Source organism: Genypterus blacodes, unplaced genomic scaffold (assembly GCF_046128005.1).
Source record: "Genypterus blacodes isolate CSIRO-AG114 ecotype Tasmania unplaced genomic scaffold, CSIRO-AGI_Gbla_v1 ptg000137l_1, whole genome shotgun sequence".
NCBI lineage: Eukaryota > Metazoa > Chordata > Actinopteri > Ophidiiformes > Ophidiidae > Genypterus > Genypterus blacodes.
The window spans coordinates 448,601-471,118 of NW_027466939.1; the positions used below are offsets into that span (position 1 = coordinate 448,601).

Sequence of the window (22,518 nt, forward strand, 5' to 3'; positions counted from 1 at the left end):
TTTCAGCATTGCCTTTAGATGATCAGCAGCAGTGTGTGCAGCAAATGTGGAGCCCCAGTCCGAAACACCCACATATTAAAGAGGAGCATGAGGCATTAAGGATCAGTCAGAACGGAGAGCAGCATTATGGTCTGAAGGAGTCTGTGAAGAGTGAAGACGCTGAAGTAACATTTCAGTCTTTACAGCCTCATCAAAATGATGAGAAAACAGAGGCTGAGCCTCCATCCAGCATCTCAACTCTGAATGGAGACCTGAGAATCCACCCAGGAGAGAAGCCATTCAGTGGCTCAGTTTGTGGTAAAACCTTTGCTCAGTGTCAAAAGCTGAAGGACCATGTGAGAATCCACAAAGCAGAGAAGGCATTTAGTTGCTCAGTTTGTGGTAAAACCTTTGCTCGAAATGATTCCCTGAAGGACCACATGAGAATCCACACAGGAGAGAAGGCATTTAGTTGCTCATGTTGTGGTAAAACATTCGCTCGAAATAATTCCCTGAAGGCCCACATGAGAATCCACACAGCAGAGAAGCTATATAGTTGCCCAATTTGTTGTAAAACTTTTGCTGAAATGGTTCACTTTACAATCCACATGAGAATCCACACAGGAGAGAAGCCACATAGTTGCTCAGTTTGTGGTAAAACCTTTGCTCAAAAAGGAGAGCATACCGTCCACGTGAGAATCCACACAGGAGAGAAGGCATTTAGTTGCTCATGTTGTGGTAAAACATTCGCTCGAAATAATTCCCTGAAGGCCCACATGAGAATCCACACAGCAGAGAAGCTATATAGTTGCCCAATTTGTTGTAAAACTTTTGCTCAAATGGTTCACTTTACAATCCACATGAGAATCCACACAGGAGAGAAGCCACATAGTTGCTCAGTTTGTGGTAAAACCTTTGCTCAAAAAGGAGAGCATACCGTCCACATGAGAGTCCACACAGGAGAGAAGGCATTTAGTTGCTCAGTCTGTGGTCAAAACTTTGCTCGAAATCAAAAGCTGAAGGACCACATGAGAATCCACACAGGAGAAAAGCCGTTTTTCTGCTCAGTTTGTGGTATTGCGTTTGCCCGAACTGATACCCTGAAGCTCCACATGAGAAGACACACAGGAGAGAAGGCATTTAGTTGCTCAGTTTGTGATAAACCCTTCCCCCGAAATGATAGCATGAAGGTCCACATGAGAATACATACTTGGGAAAATGTTTGAAATGAGGTACACAGGTGTCATTGAGCGCAGCTGCAGAAATTGAAATTTGGAGTATTAAGATAAAAGTTAGTTGAGTTGACCTCTTGCTTCTCTGAGAACATGTATGAGCATTAAGACACTGACTGCATGCTCCTCTCCGTTGGTGGCTCTCCTCGGACCTCGGATGTGAAGACTTGTCGGTTGCTATCGTTACCCTCAAAGTGTGCATCGATAAAATTGCGCTCTCCAGCCAGATAGACTTCCACAGTCACTGTCCTGGAAGAAGTCCCTTCGTCCTCAGTTATTCTCCGTTATCCCTGCTACAAGGGCCTGGAATCAATCTGTTGGAATTACGATACTGACATTCACTAGTGTTGAGCCTTCCTAAATGTTTGTTTTACTGGTCCAGTTTCTGAATGACTCGATCTTCGCATAGTGATGACAACTTCCTCTCTATTTCAACATCTTCCATACATGAAAGTGTCTCTGTATCTCCTATTGCTAGGTTATCTGTGATAATGAATAAAGGAGTTTGAAAGATCAATGTCAAGATGCTATAAATGTCAGAGATTTTGCCATAGTGCAGCAGTATGTAGGGGTAAACACTAATGTGGGAAGTGTGGTCAATGATATTTAAGAGTTTAAAGGACAAGGTAAATGCTGCAATTATGGGTGAATTCATGTGGCTGCATTTCGAGGATCATGCTAAGACTGAACTAATACAGAAGGTCGGGAATTAGAACAAGATTTCATATGTAAAAGCACTGAGAAGAATTGAGAGAGAAAAAAAGCAACAGCCAGGTGACAGGACCTTGGAGGCAGCAAGCTTTGTGCTCAGCAGGTCCTGAAGACTTAGACATAGTTAAGTCGTCTACAGGAGCTAATTACAGTTTCTTACGATAAAAGATGTTTTCCCTGAATCACAGAAGTACATGCATGCAGGAATAGCTGGAAGTCAACAAGTAGGTGGCAGTCAATTCAAGGATTCAATTCAACTCTCAACAAAAGTTAGCTCAAGTCACATAGAGCGCTTAGAGAGACGCAACATTCCCCCATGAGCAAGCACTTGGGGACAGAAGCACGGGATAACTCCTTTCATGGGAAGAAACCTCGAGCAGAACTGGGCTCAAGGTGGGCGGTCATTTGCCCTGACCAGTTGGGTTGAGAGAGGGAGAGATAGAGCTAGAAAGTGAGTGAGAGAGGGAGACACACACACACACACACACACACACTCACACTCAGGCCCCAAAATATTACAATAAAAGAATAAAATGTATGTAATGTAATAGAATGCATGAGTTTCAAGCAGGACAGGGCCTTCATCTCTACAGGACAGGCATCAATAAGAACCAGTGAGACAGCGTCCTCTCTCGTCTCACTGATTCTTATTATGTCCTACAGTGTAGGACATAATGTCATCCAAACCACAACAACAGCAGTCATTCAATTCCGTCAACGCTCTGAAATAGGTGCATCTCAATAAATTAGAATATGGTAGTCTTCCCCATGATTGTGTAGCCTAGTGAACCAGATGGAGACGGTTTAAAGGTTCATGAAACCTAAATACATTTTAATTTAAATAGCTGATTAGAGTGTGACACCGTGAGTCTACAATATTGAACTTTATCACAATATTCAAAATATCTGAGCTGCTGAATTTGGGGTTTTCATAAGCTGTAAGCTATAATCATCAAAATTAAAACAAATAAAGGCTTGAAATTTTCACTTTGTGTGTAATGAATCTATAATTTATGCGAGTTTAACTTTAAGAATGAATTACAGAAATAAATGAACTTTTCCACAATATTCTAATTTATTGAGATGCACCTTGTATGTGCAAGGATCTACAGCGTTTCATGTAAGTATACAAATGACCTGGCGGGGGCAGCAATACGCATTTGCCGCGTATAGTCTGCCTCAGATTTTAACAGAAGAAGAACTTTGGTTGGAAATTTGTTGGCCTGTGTTTATTCGTGTCTCCCGGTCCCCTCCCGTTCTCTCTGTTAGCAGCTTTAGTTCCTCCATATGTGCGGCTACATGTGTGTACATGTACGGTACTGTTTCATACTTTTCAGCGTCTCATCTCCCGAATTTCTTAGGTTCTTAGGTTGCCTGCGCTAGATAACTGCTACACTCGCTATTTGTTTTTTAAAGAGACTGAAACAACACAGGGTGAGTCCCTTTAACTGATACCAATAATGCTAATATGTTATCATTAATGTGACTGGACGGTACTGTTCACCCTTTTAACCCGTTTCATCCCCTGGTAACCTGTTAAAGTTAAGCTACCTTACTGAGGCTAAGCTGACAGCCGCTATCGCATTGTAAACACAACACAGGCAGAAAAACAAAGAAAAGTTTCTGTCCTTGTGGGAAAATGTCTAACGTGCAAATGCTGAGCTCGCTGGGACCAACTGCGGCTGTGGAAGATCTACTGGAAGAGATCGGAGCTTTAGAGCTAGAATTGTCCCAGGCACAGCAGGAGAACGACAGACTACGAGGACGACTGTTCGACGCCCTCAACCCGAAAGTTCGATTACACAGAATAGGTTTGTTGACTTTTTATATTTAATTACGAGGTTGAACTTTCTAAGACAAAACCGAATGTCATTTGTTGTTGTGGGGTATAAGGTGTCAAGTTATAACAGAAAATATTAAAAAGCAGAAACACAAAATGTAGGTTTCATCACATTGCTTGTAGACTGGACTTAAATCTATATTGCAATATTCACAGAATCAGAAAGATGTACATTTCTGATGATGACAGCCTGCTTGTCACAGTAAGAGCGTGTGGAAAATGAAGACGTCCAGAAATGACACCGGCACACAAACGCTTGATACCAATGAACACTGTGTGTTTCCTCTGATGTTTCTGTGTCTGAGTGTCCTGTGCTAAACATCCTTGACATTCACTTGTTCAGATGCAACAAAAAACAACAGTTTGTATTCATGAATTTCCATTTATTTCTTTTGATGTTTAACTAATAACACAATTTAAGACGTTAAAAATATTTTTTTTATTGCACCATATCAATACCGTATTGCAATACTGAAGTTGGTATGGTATCAAAGTAAACATTTTGGTTTTGTGACAACTCTAGTATACACCATATACATCAAATCAACACCATGACCCAATAACCTCAACGATTCTCATTATTGTACCCCTGCAAACTTGGGCAAATATAACCACATAAGTTCTCCATTGTGTCATTTTCAGCATTGCCTTTAGATGTCCAGCAGCGGTTTGTGCAGCAAATGTGGAGCCCCAGTCTGGAACAGGAGGAGCCAGAACACCCACATATTAAAGAGGAACATGAGGCACTAAGGATCGGTCAGGAGGCAGGGCAGCATTATGGTCTGAAGGAGTCTATGAAGAGTGAAGACGCTGGAGTTACAGTTCAGTCCTCACAGCTTCACCAAAGTCAAAGTGATAAGAACGCAGCGGCTGAGCCTCCATCCAGCATCTCACCTCTGAATGGAGACCTGAGAATCCACACAGGAAAGAAGCCATTTAGGCGCTCAATTTGTGGGGGAAACTTCACTCAAAATAGAAGCCTGATGAGCCACAAGAGAAGCCACACAGGAGAGAAGCCATTTAGTTGCTCAGTTTGTGATAAAAACTTCACTCAAAATGGACACCTGAAGGTCCATAAGAAAACCCATACAGGAGAGAAGTTGCATCGTTGCTCAGTTTGTGATAAAAACTTCACTCAAAATGGAAACCTAAAGGTCCACATGAGAATCCACACAGGAGAGAAGACATTTAGTTGCTTAGTTTGTGGTAAAAACTTCAGTCAAAATGGAAACCTGAAGGCCCACATGGAAATCCACATAGGAGAGAAGCCATTTAGTTGCTCAGTTTGTGGTGAAAACTTCACCATACATGGACATTTGAAGACACACATGAGAGTCCATACAGGAGAGAAACCATGTAGTTGCTCAGTTTGTGGTAAAATCTTCACTCAAAATGGAGGCCTGAAGATCCACATGAGAGTCCACACAGGGGAGAAGCCATTTAGTTGCTCAGTTTGTGGTGAAAAAGTATCTCAAAATGGAAACCTGAAGGTCCACATGAGAATCCACACGGGAGAGAAGCCATTTAGTTGCTCAGTTTGTGATGAAAACTTCACTACAAAAGGAAATCTGAAGCGACATGTGAGAAAACACTCTTCGTAGAGTGTGGGAAACCATTGAGAGCAGCTGTAGAAGTTGAAATTTGGAATATTAATGTTATTGAATTTTGACCCGCAGCAGCCGCATTAATATGTTATATTATAATTGTGTATATTATTATTACAATATTACAAGGGTTACATATTACCATATCTGAAATATCACCAGAATTAGACCGTTTCTCAGCAAGACAGATGCTGAAACTCTTATTGCTGCTAAAGTTCCTGCGCAAACCTTACAACCTTACAATAGTGCTACCATCTGACTGAGTGTGAACACAGCCTGTGTTCCAATATTGACATTAAATACTATGATGGGTTTACAATTCGTTTGCCTCATAGTTAAAGCTGTATCATTGGTAGTTATTGCTCTGGTTTGTGACTGTATTTGGATTTATTTATTGTTTGAATATATAGAGATATAGCATAACGATTCAATGTTCATTTGTAATAGATTATTATCCAAATTGGACTATCGCAGGTCCATTGCAAGGTTACATTGGTTTCAACAGTGTTCGCTATATAGTAAGCGTATGACATATGCAGACTGTAATTGCATCTTCTGTCCACACGGGGTCAGGCTGATCTCAACAGAAAGCTCAGTAATGGCGTCGGCTGTGATGTACAGAAATGATTTACCAACACATCTGAAAAATGTTGACCAGATTACACTTATTATTATATCCAGTTTGATTTAAATGTAGCAGTATCATTGCTTTTTGCTCCTTTACACCACAGTGTGTGTGTGGTAGTGAAACCAATGACAACTTCAAACCAAACCCAAACAAAGAGCAAGATCTTGGTGCAACAGTTTAAACTTGTAATTCTGGAAAAATGTCATGAAAGATGAAGCTAAATAAGTATTTTTGTATGAAACGAAATTGACAGAAAACTAAACTATATTTTACTGTAAATATAAAGATGTATTTATATGTTGTACATACATGCACCTTTGCACTATTTTTACACAGCATTTCTTTCTTGTCTAGTATTTGTTTGTCATTTAAAATATATTTTATATTTTGTTTTGTTTGAACAATGTCAAGGCAACGTTTCTGTTTCATGAAATACGAAAGAAGTGAAGATACACAATTTTTGTCAAACTCAGATTAGTTAAGAGAAAACAAACACGACACATTATTGTCATAGAAGCGACCTCACACCTGTCGGGGCCCTGAGGCGTTCAGGCACCGGATGAGGCGTTCAGGCACCTGATCCTGCTCGCGGCGTCAGAGCTTAAATGTGTGCGTGGCAGTGAAACTCCGCGACACAGAGGAGGAGCCATTGCGCATCCAGTGCGCAAACTCCAACACCTCCACGCACATCAACGTTCTCCTGTTCCCCTGGGCGCTACAACTGAATTACACGGCGTGTTAATAAATTCCGTGGAACTTTGAAGGTTTTGTGATTAATTTGCAGCTTTCGTCTTGTTCCTGCACGTCGCCGGAGTGTTTTTGATCCTGTGGGAGTTTTTGCTTCTGAGCTCCTAACAGGTGTTTTGGGCACAGCGCCCGGTGAGAGAACATGTCCAATGGGAAAGACGCAACTGCGACCGAAAAGTAAGTGTAGATAAGTTATTAAGATGATAAACACAACCAAACGGCAGACAGTTTTTATTTATCTCGGTAAACGCTGAAAGTAACCTGAACACGATATCACCCACCAGGAAACGTTTCGAAGTTAACCTCGTTTATCCAAACAAACATTTAGTATTTCCCTTTACTCCCCAACCTGCTGATGGTGGCTGCTGCAAAGAATTTAAATTGAAAAACGGATAAAAACTTAACTATCTGAATTTAACAGATACGAATATAGCATATACACAACTAAATGCTAATTTGAAAATACTTTAAATTAGTTAAATGAACTTAGTTCTATGCTCTCAGTTGACGCCTCCCTTCCCCTGTGTGTTCATCCTCTGACACCATTGTATTTGCATTGATTGTGTGAATGATTGATATGTTTGTGTGTCAGTTCCTCACAGATGACCCTGAAAGAATGTCTGGATGAGTGTATGGAGGCCTTGGACCTCTTCCTTAACAACCACTTCAATGAGAGCCTGGAGATGCTGAAGCCAAGGTAAGGAGAATAAATAACCCCCACAGGCCTGTTTGGCCTCATATTATATCACTTAGACTATAGAATATGAGCCTTTTTCCCCACATGGAGGCTTATTTCAGGGTTATGTCAGGTGTGTTGCCCTGAGGTGTCAGTATTGCATCAAGTGCTGTGCTTGCTGTCAGCCAAGGCACAGAGGTGGCGGTTGTAGGCTTCAGTCCTCCAGGATATGAAGTGTTTGCTGAAGCTGACGCCCAAAGTTTAACTGGCTCGACACCCAGTAGAAGCGGCCCTGCAGAATAAACACTGCACACAAGACTGAGTATAATAGCAGAGGAGATATGAGCAGAAAGACAGAACACATCCAGACATTTACTGTCTCTTATCTTTCTGCTACAGGAAAATGTCCAACCGCATCTCACACTGTTTTTGTTTATGATGTTGATCCTGTGACTCCAATGTTTCCATATGCAGAGTGGGTCAGAGTATGTACCATGCTCTTATCTATGCTACTGTGCTGGAAATGCAAGCCATGATGACTTTCCAGCATGACGACATCAGCAATGCAGGAAATACCATGAAGAGTGCCCAGGAGGTCTGTCAGAGGTCAGGATGTCCACCACTACATGTTACTTCATCCCTTAAGACTTGAACATTAGAATTCACACTTTTAGTTTATGATTCCTCGTGTTGTTTCACCACGAGCTGCCAGGAGAGTTTCACTACATCATAGCATAGATTGTACGAGTCTGTGGGAAGGGATGGGAGAGGATTCTACTTTTGTTGTTTTGATGATGGTGATGCCAGCGGTGTCCAAAATCTACTGTTCAACTGATTTACATTGATTTCATCCTCATTGATCGATTCAGGCCAGAAGTGGGACAAGTTGTTTTGCAAGTAATGAGCAAGCTCCAATTCAAGTCCTAAACAAGGACTCACCAAATGAACCATAACAGCAAATTAATGCCAACAATGTCTTTCAAAAGAATGTATTTATTACTTTGCCAATCAATTGCCAAACTGTATCATTTGGACTGAGAGTTGCTCAGATAAATAAATATGAAAACGGCGTTGGTCACATAACCTCTTTAAAGTGCCAGATGAAAAACATTTGCATGAATAATTAAATAGAAAGACCTATAATTGCATAACTTAGCAGAGAGCTTTACATCACAGCTACTCAAGGCTAAATCGTTTTTGTAGGAAGAGCGCCAACCTTGATGCTAATTTAATATCGCTGCTCGCCATCCATCACTGTCACATGGCTAACAACATGCATTACTGCACCGCCTGCTCTTGATGTGATTGGCCGCTGCGTCGTTTACCAGGAGAAATACCTTATAGCACACACATGTACATACATCTGTGGGTTTGTTGAAGAGAACGAGTCATTCCAAGTCACAACGCCAAAGTCAAAGTGAAGTCACGGGTCACCAGTGTCAAAAGTTCAAGTCCAAGTCTATTCTGATTTTGTTGAGTCCACCAGACCAAACCGAACATGGTTCAAACCTATAGTTTATTTAATATTGTAGAGAGGATCATGTTTTCTGTAGACACCAGATACGTTTGGATGAATTGTAGAGAAGACGATGCACAAAACCCTGGAGTTTTAACTCATTTAACTCACTTTAACCCTCATTTATTGATTTATATTAAATTCCCTTTTTCAAAAGTAGATTAGTTGCAGTGTTATCCTGTCATGCAACAATGAGTTACTGCTGATATACAATTCATGTGCCATAACAGGGAAATGAGTGCATTTACATAGCGACCAGGCGTTGAATTTGGCTGTGTTTGCATTGGCGGTGCCATTGTAGCAGCTACTCAGATAGTGGAAACTGTACATGTATAATGGGTGGAGATGAAGAAGAAGACTGTGGTGTACTTTCAATGAATAATGACAAAATGTCTTCCTTTGATGCTGAAATGTGTTTGATTGATTGATTGATTGATTGATTTTTGGTGTTTCAGGTTTCGTAGGAAATCCCCCAGTTTGGGTAACAAGTCTGCAGGGGACTTGCTGACAGAAGGTAAGCGACTGGTGTGAATCAATCAATAGTCAATCCTAAAGCTATTAAAGTATTATAAAGGCTTTTGGGGTTTAAATTAAATTTGAAGATGGATTTGGTTGACTGATGTGTTATTCTGATTGCCTTGTGTGGTTTGGGGTTTGGGTCAGAATCAGCTGATCCTTGCACATGTCAATCCAAGCCTGCTGGATCTTTGCTGACAATCCATTCTGGGACGTTTTGAAAACCAGTGAAAGGCGGAGTAGATCGAGAGGAAATGGATTAACTTCCTTCTCAAAATCCCCAGTATTCCCAAGTTTTCATTCCCATTCAAGTTTCATCTATACAGCATTTAACAGATGCAGATTCTTTTTAATCAGTGTTCATAATGTTAAGAGGCCAACATGCCTTACGGTGACGGAAGACAACTTGCAGAAATCTGATCATCATCAGAGATTAAGGACAGGAGGTGCAGCAGGAAGTAAGCTTGTGTGCTGAACTAACCAGCTGTGACCGAAAGTATGTAGGTCATCGTACACACAGATTACAACATATAATGCAGGACATGGAACGTGTTAAGTTCTGGCTACTGCAGTGAAAAGTACATCTTGAGTGTCGGCGCCAGTTCTGAGCAACTTGTCAGTCTAGAGAATGAGGTGAAAATGGGAAGCGTGTGTGTACAGGAACACAAGGAGATGCTCAGATCTCCCAGTGGAAAGTTGTGCCTCAGTGGAGTTTGCGTAGTGTCGACTAGGAAGAAGCTCAGGAGATTCACCTCACCAAACCCTGAAACCGCCAGGGATGATTGATGGATTAAGCCTCTGGGAGAAGGCGTGGTGCTTTTGCGGAGTGATAGAAGAGTGTGTCGGGGACGGGATGTGTGAGATCACTGGACTTCATTGGTGACAACATTGAGATGATGTTAGTGGGGTTTGTGCTGGGATGCCTGCGGTATCTGTCCAGAGGAAACATGAGCTGGGCTGTGGACAGTGTTACTCAGAGTGAAGTGAAGGATCAAGGGGCTGGCAAAGAGTGAAAGGAAGTGTTGAGACGCTGGAGGACGTATTTAGGTGTGGTCGTCCCAATTTACAGAGTCAGGCACCCGGTGAGCTCACACCACCGCCAATGTTGAGAAGTCCTTCACTGTTTGAAGAATGGCCCACCGCCAAGTGTAAACTCTCTCTGGATTGGTCCGGACACTCTACGTGTCAAATTAGAGAAAAACTATTTTGTCACCTAAACACAACCTAACACCTAAAAAGGCAGAAAAGCCAGTTGGGTGCAAGTGGGCGTGGCCTATATGGACGGCCCAAGACCCAAGGAATAGTCCTAAAAGGTAGACCAGACCCTAAATAGGTTTATTACAGCGCCACCACCTGGCCCACTGGTACCAAAATTGAATAGGTTCTTTCATTATAATCTCTCGGTAAGGTTTTGACACACACACACACACAGAGGACCAAAAACAAAGGTTTTTGAAAATAGGACAGGAGGTGGATTTTCTTCCAATATTTCTAATACTTCACTAAGAGCGTTACGTGTTCATGATTTTGTGTGTGTGTGTGTGTTTGTGTGTGTGCGTGTGTGTTTTGCAGAGCAGCTCCATGCTGAAGTGTGTTTTGCAGAGTGCCAACTCCAAAGAGCTGCTCTCACCTTCCTACAGGTGCAGTTCAACACACAGACTGTTACACACACAGTACATGCAGGGCTGCACATGTACATCGCCCTGAAATGGAAATTGCACAAGTCAACTCATGTTAGTGTGGTGTGAAAACGGGTGCAGCGTTTGTTTTGAAAACTCCTTCCTGTCAGTGTATGAAAGTAATTACGAGAAGGCAGGAAAAACACAGTTAGCAACGCAAACACTCCCCGTATGCTTTGGAAAATGTTTAAGGAATTTCAGGAAGTCCGACCCCAACTCGACCCCCCCCATCACTGATTAGGAATCCACATATTGGAGCCAGTTACAGCTTAAATATGGTAACTGCGGAAACTGTGTCTGCTCTTCTTCTCTATGACCCTTTACCAGGACGAGAACATGGTGAGTTTTATCAAAGGAGGGATCAAAGTACGCAACAGTTACCTTATTTACAAGTAAGTGCATGTAGAGAGTAGTGGCTTTAAATATGTTCAAAAGGTGGCGCTGCCGTCATCATCAAGCTGTTGTTTATGTGGCTGACAGAATTGTTTCTTTTCTCACTCAGAGAGCTGCATTCATTCATAAAATCCCACAACTCTGTCAGAGGACCGAGTCACCGTCACTTAGAAGGAGGGATCTCATTTGGAATAGGAGCCTTTAATTTGGTATGTAAACAACACCTTGTTAGAAGTCCGTGTCGTGTGTATTCATGCATCTGTAACAAAACGTTTCGCAATATCTTCTTCCTTTCCAGACCCTCTCGCTATTCCCTCCCCGGATACTAAAGCTTTTAGAGTTCGCTGGCTTCTCCGGGGACAAGGTGGGTCTCACCTGTTCGTCTGTCTGTCGCACATTAACCGACGTCCCGGTTTAGGTGAAATCACACAGGCGTTCTCCCGCTGTGCTCCCCGTTTAGGAATCCGGCCTGTCCCTTCTGACCGACGGTGCGACAGGGATGAACCTGCGCTCCATGCTGTGTGCGCTACTGCTGCTGTGCTACTACACCTTCCTCACCTTCATACTAGGTACCCTCATCCACACACCGTATCCATCTGAGATAGCGTGATACATGCATGTGAAGTGTGTCTCATATCCTTTTCTTCCTCCACGCAGGGACGGGTGAGGGAGAGGTGGATGATGCTGAGAAGCTGCTGGAACCTTTTAGGCTCACCTACCCAAGGGTGAGTGTCACTGCAGACCATCTGGTTACATTTAAACCTCGCTTAAGTGCTTTTCTTCAAATGTTGCCTCTCCCAGCTGTCATACATCCATGTGACATCAAACAGCGGGAAGTCCCTCGCCCCAGAATCTCACCTCAATGTTTTCATAACCTTTTAAAGTTCATAAAACAATTATCAAATATACAGAAAGAAAACTGCTGCGTCCTTCTATCTATTCTGTCCATCACACTTTAGTTTTGGTTAATTTTTACACACAAACAATGAAAAGGCTTTGGTGTAGGCAGGTTGAAAGTGAATTATTGTTCCAAACCATCCTAAATGTTTTAAACGGGTGATGTCATCCTTAAACAAAGACTCCTAAATATAGGACAGAACAGAACACGGCACATGTGGCTGTAACTGGACCAAGTGTCCTGTGACTTGTTTTGTCTCTTGGGAGGGGCTATAGGGAGACCAGTTAGACCCTGAGGCACCTAAAGACTTAAGTTCTTCTCCAAATGTTCTGACATGTTTCCTCTGCCTGTCTTTTTATTTTAATGTGTATATTTTACATTGTTGTGTCAATTCTTCCCCCCCTCCTCCTTCTAATCACACCATCCTTTGTTTTCCCTCCTCGGCCAATTAAATCCATCCACGTCCACCTTCCCTCATCGTTCCTTTACGTCAGGAGCACACGGGCGCCTCCGTTCTGTCCCCTCCACACGCCGCTGCCTCCACCTGACTCACATTCCTGAACAATCCCAGTTCCCACTCCGCCTTTTATCTACATGCTTAACCATCCCATAGAGCAAATTCACAGCCTGCGGGACACAATGTCTACAAATCCCTCGAACGTCTTTAAGACTAATTGGTATACAAAGCCAGGCACTCGCTGATGGATGGCAATTTAATGTGATTTGATAGAGGATGTAGATGAGGAAATGGAGCTTAGAATGTTTCTGTTGTGAACCACAGAAGTTGCTGGGTGGATCAAATGTAATCTCTGAACGCATGTTTCCTTCCATCTTCCAGGGAGCAATATTCCTCTTCTTTGCAGGCAGGATTGAGGAGATCAAGGGGAACATTGATGAGGTGTGTGTGTGTGGTGTCACATGGATTGAAAGAATGTGTTATTGCTCACATTTGTAATATGTGCCGGATGTGTTTTGAGGAGAAATCATTTCTTTTATGCTGGCAATAATATTATGAATTTTTTTTATTCAACTAAAACAAGCCTCAGATGCAGCATCAGCGTCTCCTGTCCCGCTTGTGTCTCTCTTTGACGTGATTCCCTCGTGCACACAGGCGGTGGCGCTCTTTGAAGACGGCTGTAAAGCGCAGCAGGCGTGGAAGCAGTTCCACCACATGTGCTACTGGGAGCTGATGTGGTGCTTCACCTACAAGCGCTCCTGGAAGTTGGCTTACTTCTACGCCGACCTGCTGAGTCAGGAGAGCCGCTGGTCTAAGGTGAGACGGGGTCCGGCTGGGGGGGGGGCGCCTCAGTACGGGGACGTCTGAGCTAGAAGATCACCTATAGGAGCACATACCTACACCAAGGCCGAAAACACCTTTGTTAAATAGATCAAAATAGCATCTGTAGATCTTTGGTCTAAAATGTGGATCCTGATTCCTGTGTTACTTTTGAAGAACAGGTTTGTAAAAAAAAATGTAAAACCACTCTTATCTTCCAATGTTGTGTAATCAAAAGACTTCCTGTATCCACCTCTGAGATTAGTTTAGACGTGTTTGAGGGAATTCTGCTAACAAACTAACCAACCAGCTGTGTAGGCATAGGGCATAATGTAATGAGCCTTGTCCCTCTGTCTCTCTCTCAGGCCATGTATGTGTACATGAAGGCTGCGTACCTCAGCATGCTTCCTCCAGAGGAGGCCCGGCCCTTTGGGGAGGATGAGGTGGAGCTCTTCAGGTAAACGCTGAAGCACAATTTATCCCAGCAACACAGAAAAAGAATACTTTGTTTGCATTTTCGAAGACACCCTCACACACACACTGTACCGTCTCCTCTTTAGACGGGTGCCCACCTTCAAGCAGAAGATTGCAGGGAAGTCTCCCCCGACCGAGAAGTTTGCCATCCGTAAAGCCAGACGCTACAAGGGTCCCCGTCCTGTCAGGCTACCGGTGCCTGTGCTGGTAAAGCTACTTGCATGCAAACACACAGACACATTCACAAAAGCAACAGTGTGTTCATGCTCATTGTGTGTTGTGTTTCCCGTAGGAGATGATGTACATGTGGAACGGTTTCAGTATGATTTGTAAACGTCCAGAGCTGACTGAGGGTATGATGCAGACTTTGGTGGCAGCAGAATGCACCCTGCTGGATTCTCCTGGTAATACATGACACACACACACACACACACACACACACCCTTGGGGTGGGGGTCCACTCAGCATTTTGACACGTGGGCTTCCTCCTCTACAGAAAATGAGTATACAGTGGATGACCGCTGCTTGATCCTCCTGCTGAAGGGTCTGTGTCTGAAGAACCAGGGTCAATCCCAGGCTGCAGAGCACTGCTTTGACAGAGTGTATGCCAGGTGAACACACACACACACGTCCAGAACCTTCCATAAAAAAAAATCTTCCATAGTGCATTATATTTCCCATGGATGTATTGACAGTGTGATGTGTGCACAGAGATGAAGCTATACCCACCCTTTGACTCATACAGGGAATATTTACATGGCAGGGAAGGATGACAAAGTTATGACGCAGTTACAATAAACTGACATCATCATGTGTGGGTTTGCGTGTGTGTTTGCACGCTCAGTGAAAAGAAGATCAAGTTTGACCACTACCTGGTTCCCAACTCCCTGCTGGAGCTCAGCCTGCTCTACGTGGACCAAGGCAGGAGGGACGAGGCCATCAAACTACTGCACAAAGCCAAGTAAGTCCCTCAGCCCGCACACGGCTGTGTGTGTGTGTGTGTGTGTGTGTGTGTGTGTGTGTGTGTGTGTGTGTGTGTGTGTGTGTGTGTGTGTGTGTGTGTGTGTGTGTGTGTGTGTGTGTGTGTGTGTGTGTGTGTGTGTGTGTGTGTGTGTGTGTGTGTGTGTGTGTGTGTGTGTGTAGGATTACTTGGTGGGTAGGTTGGGCCTGATCCAGGGACAGAACACAGCTTACCTGGACAAATGTTTAGTTTTCCTTAACATTAAGACAAACAACTAAGACAAACATACCCCAAAGATGAGGATCCAATAGATGTGATCTTGTGCAGATCCAGGTTAAGATCCAGAGCCGGTGGACTGAAATATTATCAGGCAGGGATCAAAGGTAAAGAATCACTGTGAAGTCCTTAGAAATGGGGATACAAACGTACAACTGAAAGAAAGTGTAGGTTTTATCCCCATGTGGAGCAAAGTGTGTGTGTGTGTGTGTGTGTGTGTGTGTGTGTGTGTGTGTGTGTGTGTGTGTGTGTGTGTGTGTGTGTGTGTGTGTGTGTGTGTGTGTGTGTGTGTGTGTGTGTGTGTGTGTGTGTGTGTGTGTGTGTCGCTATTTATCATTTAGATTGGTGTTTTACAAAATATGCAAAACTTATAAGTAAAGTTATCCGTGGTATGAAAGTGTAATGGGTTCTTCCCCGGGCCAAATTAAACATGTTGATCGATCACAGCATGAATATTCAGTTTGCCGTATTACTAATGAATCTCTTACGAAAGAGAAAACTAAGAAACATATCAAACGTCCCGGGTTCATCCCTGGGCCACACCCCCACCAAGTCTCACCAAGTGTCTGGACCGTTTTTCCACCCCTGCAGACAAAACTATAAAGAGTACTCCATGGAGTCGCGCACACAGTTCAGGATACACGCCGCCCTTGCCAAACTGAAGGCCGACCCGGGCGAAGACGAGGACACTCATCTGTAATGGGCCGGCGCTCCCGAGCACCCAGTCAGAGCTGAAAGGACTTCGGATCTAACTGCTTTCTGTTTAACGGCTTACACGTACTCCAGTATGAACCAAACATACCGCTACGGACCGGAAATTTAATACTTGATCTTAATCGATTGACAGCCACACCTACTATCAAATGTTTAGATATTTTGACTGTATGGTGGTGGTTCTTTGTCCTGTGTATGAAGTTTTATGATGTAATTAAGGATCTTTTAGTAGTTAACATGTTTTTAGTGAATCTTTGTGGAGGAGAAACGGGATCTTTATGAAGGAAATTCAACTTTTTTTGCTGCTGCTCTCGATAATTTTCCCTTATTGGTTTTATAGCATTGATCACAACTCAGTGTTTTAGAGATATCTAGATTGGTACGGGCACCTTCTCTAATGTCTTGACTGTAAATAAGTTTTAAATAAATTCTTCACATGAAAGTCCATTGCATCATTCTGTAAGTCTCTTTTACTTTAATATGTTTTTCAGTCTACGGGCGGTTCAGGTGAAAAGCTCATGAAAATTTATACAATATGATGAGAAATAGGCAAACATGGGTCACGCAATACAGGAAATAAATAGCTCAGGAAACTTGCTGTAACTTTCCCATTGACATCTGCCTTCTGGCATCCAAATGGAGAGTGAATGATTGAGCGTATGTACAGTGTCTGACCCCGGCCCACAGGAGAAATGTGTCCAAAACGAGTCCCTCAAAGACTACGAGGAGGCAACAGGAGGAGCTGCTGCTGCTGCTTTCTCTTCTTTCAGTCTGCGTTTCATCAATTTCTTCTGCTTCTTCTCTTCCTTTTCAATTTCAGCCACCATTTCCAAGAACTTGTGGCTGCGGGGGTCGACTGCGTAGCCGAAACGCTCTCTGGCCTTGACCAGCAGCAGAGAGCGCTGGGCCTTCTGCTCTTTCTGCTTCTGTTTGGCCTCACGCTTTTCTCTGCGCCAGTCCTCAATCATCTTGGGCATTTTGGCCATGTTGGCTGCTATCAGCTTCTCTCTGCAAAGGAGATGGGGGAGAGATTGGGATTAGAGATCAGGGCATGTCAACATGTGTAGTAAACAGAGCAGAGTGCAGGGAGCAGGCTGTGTGTGACGCCACCTGCTGTTGATGTGGAAATTGTGCACAGTTGCATTTTATACATGCAGTGATCTAATCTAGGACCTTGATATTAGTAACATTTATGTTGTGTCATAAACAAATAGCATCCAAAAGGTGAAAAGTGTTTCATTTGCTGGCAGCACATTATTATCTATTTCAAACATCTACTTCCACACTCTCAGTGAAATCTTTTAAGTTAACTGATGTAACTGGTCCCACAATAACGGCTTTAAGTGCCATGTTAGAGGTTACAGCTGTTTGACGAGGTGAGGTGTAATCAGGTGTAAATAAAACGTCTCAACCAGATTGTATAAACTTAATATATACAGTATAACGAGTATTTGTCTCTTTACAGTTAATATGATGACACTACTGTTAATATAAGTGACAAACTAAGACAGAATATAAACAAATCAGAGAGGCTGTCCGATATTGGGCGCATGCTTAGTTAGCTTAGCATCCCTTACTTCGCAAGCCTTTTTGCCGTCTCCTCGGCCTCCTTCTCGGCTATATTCTTCAGCATAACCTCTAACGGAGGATGCCACTCGTTCTCCTCCGCGATGATCGCATCCAGCCGCGCCGGGCTCGGCCAGAGAGAAGCCGGGTCGAGCCCCGACACGGAGCCGTAGCGCCCGTACAGCTTGGCGTCATACTTCGCCGTTTTCTGCCACTCAGGTGTTTTCTCGTCGTCCTTGTCCGGGATGTACGGCCGGTGGATGTTCAGCTTGAGCGGTTTGGGATTGTACGTAGCTGCCTGGAACACAAGCCCGCATTTGGAATTCGCATAAAGGAGAGATTTTGGTGGTGAAATCCCATTTAAAGTTTGACACAATACTGCTGCCCTCCTGCATAACATGGACGCCGCCATCTTTGTGTACAAGAGGACCCTGCGTGGAGTTATTAGGTGGCTACTACAGTGCCTGATTACCGCTCTCTTCTCCTGTTCCTGTAAGAAACACACACGGCTAACTAAAGATAGCAGTAGATACATTTTTTTTGTTTTCTAAGCGTATCCTTACGGAATGTGAGGTCTTTGATAGCCAAGTGAAGTAAATGAATGTCTTCCTTGATGACCTGCTTTTAACTGAAACTTGCTTCCATCTAAACAATGCAGCAGTTCTTATTGAAGCTGCTTATAAACAAACTAATTGTTTCAGAGCCTGAGGTACTTAAGAAAGGAGGTAGAGGTGCCTTTATTTCAGTGCTTCTTTGAATTGTGTTAATTAAAATTCTGTCAAGCAGCATTAGTAACTATTTACAGACCACTGAGAAACTGCGAGATTTGCTATTTTTTATTTGCTAAATAGCTTTTCATTTAGTTCATGTAGTCTGTTCATTGATTCTGACAGTGTTGCTATGGTGGGGGGACAATTTCAACCCATAGATTATGAAACCCTGAAGGATATTGATCTTCTAAGCAAGCTTCTTTGATGGTCAACACTGTTTTAACACTATTACAATATTTTTCAGCCTGGACCATGACCTCATCCCAGCACAGAGGCGGCTCTTGTTGAAGTAAAAGACATTCCCCCCGAGCAGTGATGGAGCTGGAGCTTCAGTCTTAGTGCTGTTGGATCTCAGTCCACCAAAGGGATTCTGCTCGACAGACTGGAAAAACGAGTGGGACTTTCCAGAAATCTGCCTGCTGATTTCTCTCCAGGCCAATATGAGCCGGAACGGACAGATAAGTGATCGCTAATTCCATGGATATTATAGTAGAAAGGGACAGCAGAATCTCAAACCAAAGATGTTCTCTGCTGGGCTGGAATGATTGCAGCCTCATTAAAGCAGAACAGGAATCTGAGCTCAATCCTTCTGTCACTCTCCAACTACTGTGATGCCAGGCGCAATGCTGCCATCTCTCTCCTCTATGTCAATGTACAGGATCACATCATCTGGATTGTTTGACCCATCAGTGTGTTCAGGTTCATTGTTGATCTGTAAATTGCATGCATATAGAAAATTGCCAGAAAACTGAACACTCTTGTTTTGAAGGAATTGAACTGAAATTCTCTAACACCTAAACATCTAAACAACCAACTAAATAACTGAAACCTTTTTCTGTTGTGCAGGTAAAAATGCAAGTTGATGTGTGTGTCCACTTCTCCCAGAGCCGACAGTCCAGGCGACGTTCCTCCAAAGCACGATCTGCAGGATGGAGGCTGAATGTAAGACTCGTTGACTCATATTGGTTTACATTTGGACAAAAGTGTCATGTGAAAATACAATACCCTTTAGAATATAAATCCTCACCTTGCTGACATACAGTAGATCTCTTTCAGGGGAGTCCTGATTTGTCTCATGTGCTGTCGTCCCTTATGCACCTCCAGCTGAACCCTGATCGTCCGCAAGTATTAGGCATTAACACATAACCAACACTGAGCCACTTTAAAGCCTAGTAGATCGCTGTTGTTAGTGTTGGAGTGTGTGTGTGTGTGTGTGTGTGTGTGTGTGTGTGTGTGTGTGTGTGTGTGTCTCTGTGTCTGTGTGTGTGTGTGAGAGAGAGAGAGTACGCTTACAGAGTTTCATGTGTTTTATGGCAATGGAGCGTGTCTCCCTTACATAGGGTTCAGCCACTGCCCCCTCAAAATGTCTGTTCACTGCCCTGCGTATGATTTTATGGAAATATTATTGTACCACACAGCTCATGCATCAGTCACGGTGTCAGTTATTGCTCCTGTAATGATCTATAGCTCAGAGTAAGAGAACAGAGTGCAAAGAGGAGGACGACCCAAACGCTGGACCAAACCAAAACACAGGATCATGACAGCTCCAACATTTATTACAGCTATTCTAACACACTATTAAGTTCAATAATTAACAATAATATCACATATAAGGATTGTCATAATACATTTCATAGGATTTAAAAAGAAATTACTTTTTACTGGGAAATTGAAGGACTTTGCATCAAAGGTCAATAGGTCAATCATCAATGACCCACTACAAAGTTTGAGAAGGAGTGTGTGTGTGTTTGTGTGTGTGTGTGTGTGTGTGTGTGTGTGTGTGTGTGTGTGTGTGTGTGTGTGTGTGTGTGTGTGTGTGTGTGTGTGTGTGTGTGTTTGACTTGTAAGCGGTTGTGAGAGCAGGTGGAGTGTAGCCAGACTGAGGAGGGCAGCCGAGCCTCTCTTAACACTCTTTGAGCATGCAGGGTCCACTGGGCTCAGGACTTAACCAGAGAACCCATTTTGAAATAAGGGGTCTTTGTTTTAAACCCACCCGCACGCCCCACCTCCTCCTCCTTCCTCTTTTAGCGGCCTCCACCCTCCCTCCAACTTTTATATTTGATTTCTTTTGAAGAAGCAGAGATAGAATAAATGGGCCCGCTCCGGAGAGCAGCACTTACAGAGACAGATGTCATCACTTTTGTGTTGTGGGAGCATGCAAAGCTTTTCATCGTCATTAAAGATGTAGGGTTCCCATGGCGGGGACTAGCGCTGGGCTGGAGGTGGGGGTGGGCATGACAGAGGCTTAATTTGGCTTAGGAGAGATCCGGTGCCAAGACTGAGGCTTTAGGGATCACATCAACGTCAGTCACAGGCAAATAGGCTTATTAGCATTTAGACGATAAGGGGACGGTGGCAAAATGACAGATCTATTTCTGAGTGAGAGGGAAGGGTGCTTGATTATTGGGAAAAGTTAAGTGGTACATGCTCGCCTCTTTAAGGACGCTACCACCGGAATTCTGACCTCTAGAAGTTGCATGTGATGAGAAGTTGCAGTTAAAGAATTTCCCCGCAGTAAGCAGAGCCTGCAAAGCCCACATAGGCAACAAATCAGCCTCAGTGAGTGAGACATCAACCGCCGTCCATGTGGGGCATCCAATTCAAATTTAACAACAGCTCCACATTGTGATAAACACATGCAATATTCATGTGTAAACCGCAGGACGTGCTTGCTGCAGTCTCACAGTCTTCAGTCAAACCCTGACCCGGTGTCGCAGTGTGTGTGTGTTTCCTTCTCATAGCGTGGTTTTCTACGTGTTTGTGTGTGTTTTTCTGCGCTTGCTCCTCGTAATAATACAACCATTCCCCCTCGCTCGCTCTCTCACTCGCCGACAAGTTTTGGTTTGTTTTTGATGCGAAGCCATTTGCCAAGCCAAGTATTACTATTTGTTGACACAATGAAGAAATCATAATAAATGGAGCCTGAATGAGTCGCTGCTTTAAACAATGAAATGGATTTACTGAGAATTTGGCACCAGAAATCAGATTTGTCAGCATTTCCCCAGACGAAGGGATAAGGACAAAATCCAAAGAAAAAAGAGCCCAACCCCAAAAATATCTTCGTTTCCTGGAAATGACAGCGTGCCGTGGCTCCGCTGCAGAGTCGGTGGGGAAAGCAGAGATAATCCTCCTTGGCAAGATGAATTCCCACAGAGTGTGTGATAAATGACTGCTTTCCACAGGAACATCGCACACAAATTAATAATCCAAGGTAACTAATGTTGTTCTTGCTGACAGGGATATAAATTGCCCATGAAGAACTTAAGATGCCTCCTTAAACTCATAAGATCTTTAGCTTTCTAATGGCATCACTGACGACTTTCTTGTTTTGTTTTTTCATCCTAACAGCAGAGACTCTGGAGCAGAAGTTGTGGCTTTGCTCACTCTTGCCGCTCTGCAACCCAACAGCCCCCCCTCAGTAATGTTAAAGTTGGACTAAACCCAATTCAGAACTGCCAACGTAAGCGCTCTTATGAAAGGCGGTGGTGGTGGTGGGGGGGGTTCAGGGAGGGTGGATGTGTGTGAGCGAGCAGAGGCGGCTGAGCTTTCAGCGGGGAGCAGTGGAGTATTTTACGGTAATGGATGTACCACATGGAGGTCCGGTTAGTGATGCGTTCGGAGCACGGCGGGAGGTTTTGCTGAGGAGAGGGGGGGGGGGGGGGGGGGGGGGTACGTGCCCTGCTGCGTTCACCACTGGATTGTGTGTGTGTGTGTGTGTGTGTAAGAAATATAAGGCCGGGATTGGCTGCGACTTTCTGAAAGATTCCTCCACCTGGGCAGAGGGGTGATGGAGAGAGGAGGGGAGCGGAGGATGAGGAGGATGAAGAGGAGGAGGAGGAGGAGGAGCAGAGCCTCCAGGGAGCCTTTATTTCTGCTCACTTTGCAGTGAAGAGTGCAGTAAAAACGGCACGCTGGGACTCCCTGGACTCCCACCGACTGCGTTTCCTAACTGTTGCCAGATAGCGGCTGTAACACTTTAACCAAATTAACGTGCTTCACAAATCTTTATATCTCACGCTCGTGTAAACACCTGAGGAGGAGAAACACACACATCCATGCAAA

At 43.7% G+C, this 22,518-nt stretch overlaps 3 protein-coding genes across 3 annotated transcripts; 2 read left to right on the forward strand and 1 right to left on the reverse strand.

Moving 5' to 3' along the window:
* The first annotated feature begins 3,119 nt into the window (after positions 1-3,119).
* LOC143011597 (uncharacterized) lies at positions 3,120-6,052 on the forward strand. Its single transcript, XM_076164517.1, has 2 exons — positions 3,120-3,733; positions 4,405-6,052. The coding sequence occupies exons 1-2, from the start codon at positions 3,562-3,564 to the stop codon at positions 5,361-5,363; spliced, it is 1,131 nt and encodes a 376-aa protein (XP_076020632.1). The 5' UTR covers positions 3,120-3,561; the 3' UTR covers positions 5,364-6,052.
* A 542-nt stretch (positions 6,053-6,594) lies between these two features.
* On the forward strand, positions 6,595-16,372 carry LOC143011594 (tetratricopeptide repeat protein 39A). The gene is made up of 18 exons (XM_076164514.1): positions 6,595-6,918; positions 7,334-7,438; positions 7,892-8,023; positions 9,389-9,447; positions 11,022-11,089; positions 11,456-11,520; positions 11,631-11,730; positions 11,820-11,885; positions 11,982-12,090; positions 12,179-12,246; positions 13,258-13,317; positions 13,531-13,692; positions 14,061-14,152; positions 14,256-14,376; positions 14,462-14,573; positions 14,666-14,780; positions 15,014-15,130; positions 15,998-16,372. Exons 1-18 carry the CDS (start codon positions 6,884-6,886, stop codon positions 16,104-16,106), a joined length of 1,695 nt encoding a protein of 564 aa, XP_076020629.1. The 5' UTR covers positions 6,595-6,883; the 3' UTR covers positions 16,107-16,372.
* Positions 16,373-16,574: 202 nt separating this feature from the next.
* gadd45gip1 (growth arrest and DNA-damage-inducible, gamma interacting protein 1) lies at positions 16,575-18,114 on the reverse strand. Its single transcript, XM_076164520.1, has 2 exons — positions 17,698-18,114; positions 16,575-17,128 (listed from the first exon to the last, which is right to left on the reverse strand). The coding sequence occupies exons 1-2, from the start codon at positions 18,096-18,098 to the stop codon at positions 16,840-16,842; spliced, it is 690 nt and encodes a 229-aa protein (XP_076020635.1). The 5' UTR covers positions 18,099-18,114; the 3' UTR covers positions 16,575-16,839.
* Positions 18,115-22,518: the final 4,404 nt, after the last annotated feature.